This window comes from Coregonus lavaretus (assembly GCF_964263955.1).
Source record: "Coregonus lavaretus genome assembly, chromosome: 36".
NCBI classification, from domain to species: Eukaryota; Metazoa; Chordata; class Actinopteri; order Salmoniformes; family Salmonidae; genus Coregonus; species Coregonus lavaretus.
Genome location: NC_140023.1, coordinates 7,020,201 through 7,024,118, shown reverse-complemented (window position 1 = coordinate 7,024,118; position 3,918 = coordinate 7,020,201). Strand labels below are relative to the sequence as shown.

Genomic DNA, 3,918 nt, shown 5'->3' with positions numbered 1-3,918 from the left:
CTTGCGGAGTGCTGCTCTGGCTTCTCTCACTCACGTGACTCAGCCAATAGTGAACTGAGCTGCATGCTGCAGTGCTTTCGCAACATACAGACACACCCACCCCTTAGGCCCTCCCCACCACTCACTCGCTCACTCAGCAACAGCCTGCCACACTGCATGATAGTCAGCAGCAGCAGGTCACAGTGAAATCGATCCAAAAAAAAAAAAAAGAGAAATGCCAATGGCGGCCGCAGTGCAACATAAAAGTAGCCTCAAAACCCGCAACCAATACATTTTCACCTGTGAAATTTGCAGGAACACTGCGTACATGGCAACACTGCTTTATGGACACTGTAGCCTCGTTTTAATCCGATTTCTATAATTTGAGGTAGGTTTGGCGACCGGCGCAACCATAATATTATCTGTTTACTGTTAGAAAGTGGCTTTAGATCTTATATCAAAGAGATTCAAATGGATTAATTTGGTCTTAGAGGATGTATAATAATTAACTTATGACCATGGCCCAAAACCAATTGAGCCAATAAATACACTTTAAAATAGCACTCTTGTAAACAATTGATTAAAAAAAATCCCCATATGACCTTTCAAAATGCCCTTGATTTTATCTCTAGGGGGAGATAAAATCATTAAACTGAGATTTGCTAAATGTATATGTTTTTTCCATTAAAATACATTCCTCACTTCTGTCACGCATTCATATTTTTTCCTTTTTAAGGAAATGAGAACATAAACCAGAAATAATGAATTGGCTGTAGCACATCAATACCAGCAGAGGTCTACAATGATGCTCAAATAGAAAGTGTGTCAGTTTGATGTATCCAAACTGGACCTCCATACTCAAAACCCAATGTGGATTGGCTAGAGTCCAAGACATATTTGCTCTGATTGGTTAACACTAAACTCCTCAGATCTTTCATTGGTTGTTTGAGAAACTATGTGAGCAAAATATGCAAATTGGCTCGATGTGGCAGTTGAAATCACTGGCTCTCATGCATTGGGAGACTGAACTGCAGAGAGAGCAAGGTGGGCGTGCCTGCTCAACACTACTGACTGCAAGTTATGAATTCATTACAAGATATTTGAACAAAACTAGTTATTACAGCACATTTTAAAGCATATCTTGTTCAATCATCTTTGTATTGGAACCTCTCTCTTTATTTTTCAAATGAGTGTCACCAGGTAAGGATTATTGTTTTGTTTTTTAATGTAACCTTACAGTAGATGTTTGCAGTTTAAGGCAATAACTCATTTGGATGGGTTCTACATTTGTAAGCAGAATAATATATTGTATTGATCATTTCAACGTTTTTGGTTTTCATTTAGATTATAGGAATAGCACGATCATGTGAGCTGAACAAAAATCTATGCTTGTCTGGGGAAGTAGATGTTTTCCAAAAATGTTGACTGCCATGTAATGTCACAAGACTAAAAAAACATACATTTAGTAGTAGACATTGACATGTAAATTATAATATAGTGAAGTAAAGTGCATAATGAACACATTTAGATGAACACATTCGGTAAGAGGACCTCAAAAGACCTGAAAAAAATATTTAAGGACTTTAAACGCTTTCTGTTTGTTCCCCTTTCCTCAGGGTCCTCCACGTATTAAATTCATCAGCAATGCCGGTTCCTGTTATGCCTGCAGACATCAATATGCGGATGTACATCACACACTCGCCACCTCTCCGGAGCTTCCTCAGTTCCTATGAGGACTTGAGGGCCAGGAACCGGGCAAACCACTACAAGCCCCTCCGGCCCTGCATCAGCTCCCAGAGGGCCCTGGAGGCCCCCAGTCTGGCCTGGAAGACCACCATGAAGACCCCAAAGGGCAAGAAGAGAGTGGTCTTCGCCGACTCCAAAGGCATGTCCCTCACAGCCATCCACGTCTTTTCAAAGTTTGATGAGGAGCCCGCGCTGTCCAACTTTCAATTTGACCTCATAGACCTGGAGAATACCACCGTGGAGCTGAAGATCAGAACCATGCAAAGCCTGGTGCTGGACTTCCCCCAACCCGCTTCAGACTATCTGGCCTTCCGGAACCGGCTGTTGAAGAACTCTGTGTGCCTGGAAAACTGCACACTGCAGGAGAAGTCACTCACAGGCACCGTGAAAGTCAGAAACCTTGGCTTTCAGAAATCTGTCCAGGTCCGGGTGACCGTTGACTCATGGAAAACCTACACAGACGTTGACTGCACCTTTATGAACAACGTCTACAGTTGCCAGGTAACAGACACATTTGCCTTCATCTTCAAACTGCCCAGTTACGTACCCCCTTCTAACAGAGTCGAATTCTGCATATGCTTCAAGAGCAAAGACCAGGTTTTCTGGGACAATAATGATGGGAAAAACTACATTCTCAAACCAATTGGTTGGAATGTTGAGCTTAAGAAACCAGCAGAGCACAAGAACTCCAGTAAACTACTGGAGATGGGGTGTGACCAGTTTGGAAGTCCCCGCTCATCAAGTGGACTCTTTCGTGGGTTGCAAAGCTGGGGACAAATTGAGAATGGTGCCAACTACTGGTGAAATTAGGGAAGACTTTCAGCTACCGTGAAGAAGTATAACAGGGATGGACTAGGAGCAGAGGGATAGCAGTAGTAGTGACATAACTTATCTTAAAATGTCCGAATCTGCTTTGAATGCAATGAAGCACATCAAGAAAGACAAACTGTATGGAAATATGGACCATGGTTAGATTCTACTACTACCATAGAGATAGATACTTTCTGAATATGATCAGAGAGACGGAGGCAATAGATTTTTATTTTATTTTACATGTGATTCTTGTGTAAAGTAGTTTAGTGCCTTCTCAATATCCTGCCTGTTATAAAACAAAAGTCCATTGAAATTTAAGTTTGACAATCTGTAACCTTGTATGAGCCCATTTTCATTGTTGGAACTTACCGTAAGCAAATGCACTGATTGAGATGAACTTTCTGATTTCCATACATACAGTATGTGGTGGGATTGGACCAATGGGATGTCCTTCATATTGAAGGGTTAGAGTGTTACCATCTATCTTTGAAAAAATCAAAGTTAAATATGAATTTCTCAGTAAATAAAACAAATGATAAAATGCACCTTCAAAATAGTTTTTTTTAGTCAAGACTCATTGCTGTCTCGTGTATCTCATTTCAAATGCTTATTATTGTATTTGATGCAATGTGAAGTTGTATTGATAAGATACAATCAGGAAACTGAATGATCATGGCCTGTTGTCTCATATAGGAGTATGCTGGTGTGTTTTTCTTTCCCAATAAGTGCCATGATACTGTTGTTATGTCAGTAGGACAGAACTGTGCCTTGTGGTGGACCTATTCTAAGTTTAACTGGGCTCTATTAATAGTGATTGTTCTTCTAATTTCTATAAGTGCAATTCTGGTGCGAGTGTTGAGCAGTGGTGTGGCTGAAGTATGTATGTACACTTTTATTTTCTTACTGTGAAGAAAGGTCAGTCATTGTGCTCTTGTATGTGTGCTTAAAGTGTATGTGATCCTTCTAGAAATAAAATGTTATATTGTGCAAAACATTCATGATCCCTAGTCACTTTTTCATCACCTCTTGAGGGGTATGCCTCAATGTAGGCCTAATAATGGCAAAGCTCTCTTCGTGTCACTGACGCATTGTAAACAGCTGGCTTTGACTGTGAGACATTGGAGAGGGTTGAAGTCATCCCCCTACTACAGACTCCATTTTACACTTTGGTCAGCAACATGACAAATAGTTGGCTGTTGATCGCTCATGCCAGAGGAGTGCTGAAAGGAAACTTCAGTTTTGCGACACCTTGGTGTTAGAGCTGTGTGGATACATACAGCTGGATATTACATAGCTAGTTCATACGATAGTGGAGCCTTCAAGTTGCAGTGTGCCATTGGTTATTACATAAATAACTTCATACATTTACAGGGGAGAAGG

General features: G+C 40.8%; 1 protein-coding gene across 1 annotated transcript; it reads left to right on the top strand.

Moving 5' to 3' along the window:
- Nucleotides 1–987: 987 nt before the first annotated feature.
- On the top strand, nucleotides 988–3,532 carry LOC311110807 (protein phosphatase 1 regulatory subunit 3C-B-like). Its single transcript, XM_084153372.1, has 2 exons — nucleotides 988–1,179; nucleotides 1,596–3,532. The coding sequence occupies exons 1-2, from the start codon at nucleotides 1,166–1,168 to the stop codon at nucleotides 2,527–2,529; spliced, it is 948 nt and encodes a 315-aa protein (XP_084009498.1). The 5' UTR covers nucleotides 988–1,165; the 3' UTR covers nucleotides 2,530–3,532.
- The last annotated feature ends 386 nt before the right edge of the window (nucleotides 3,533–3,918 follow it).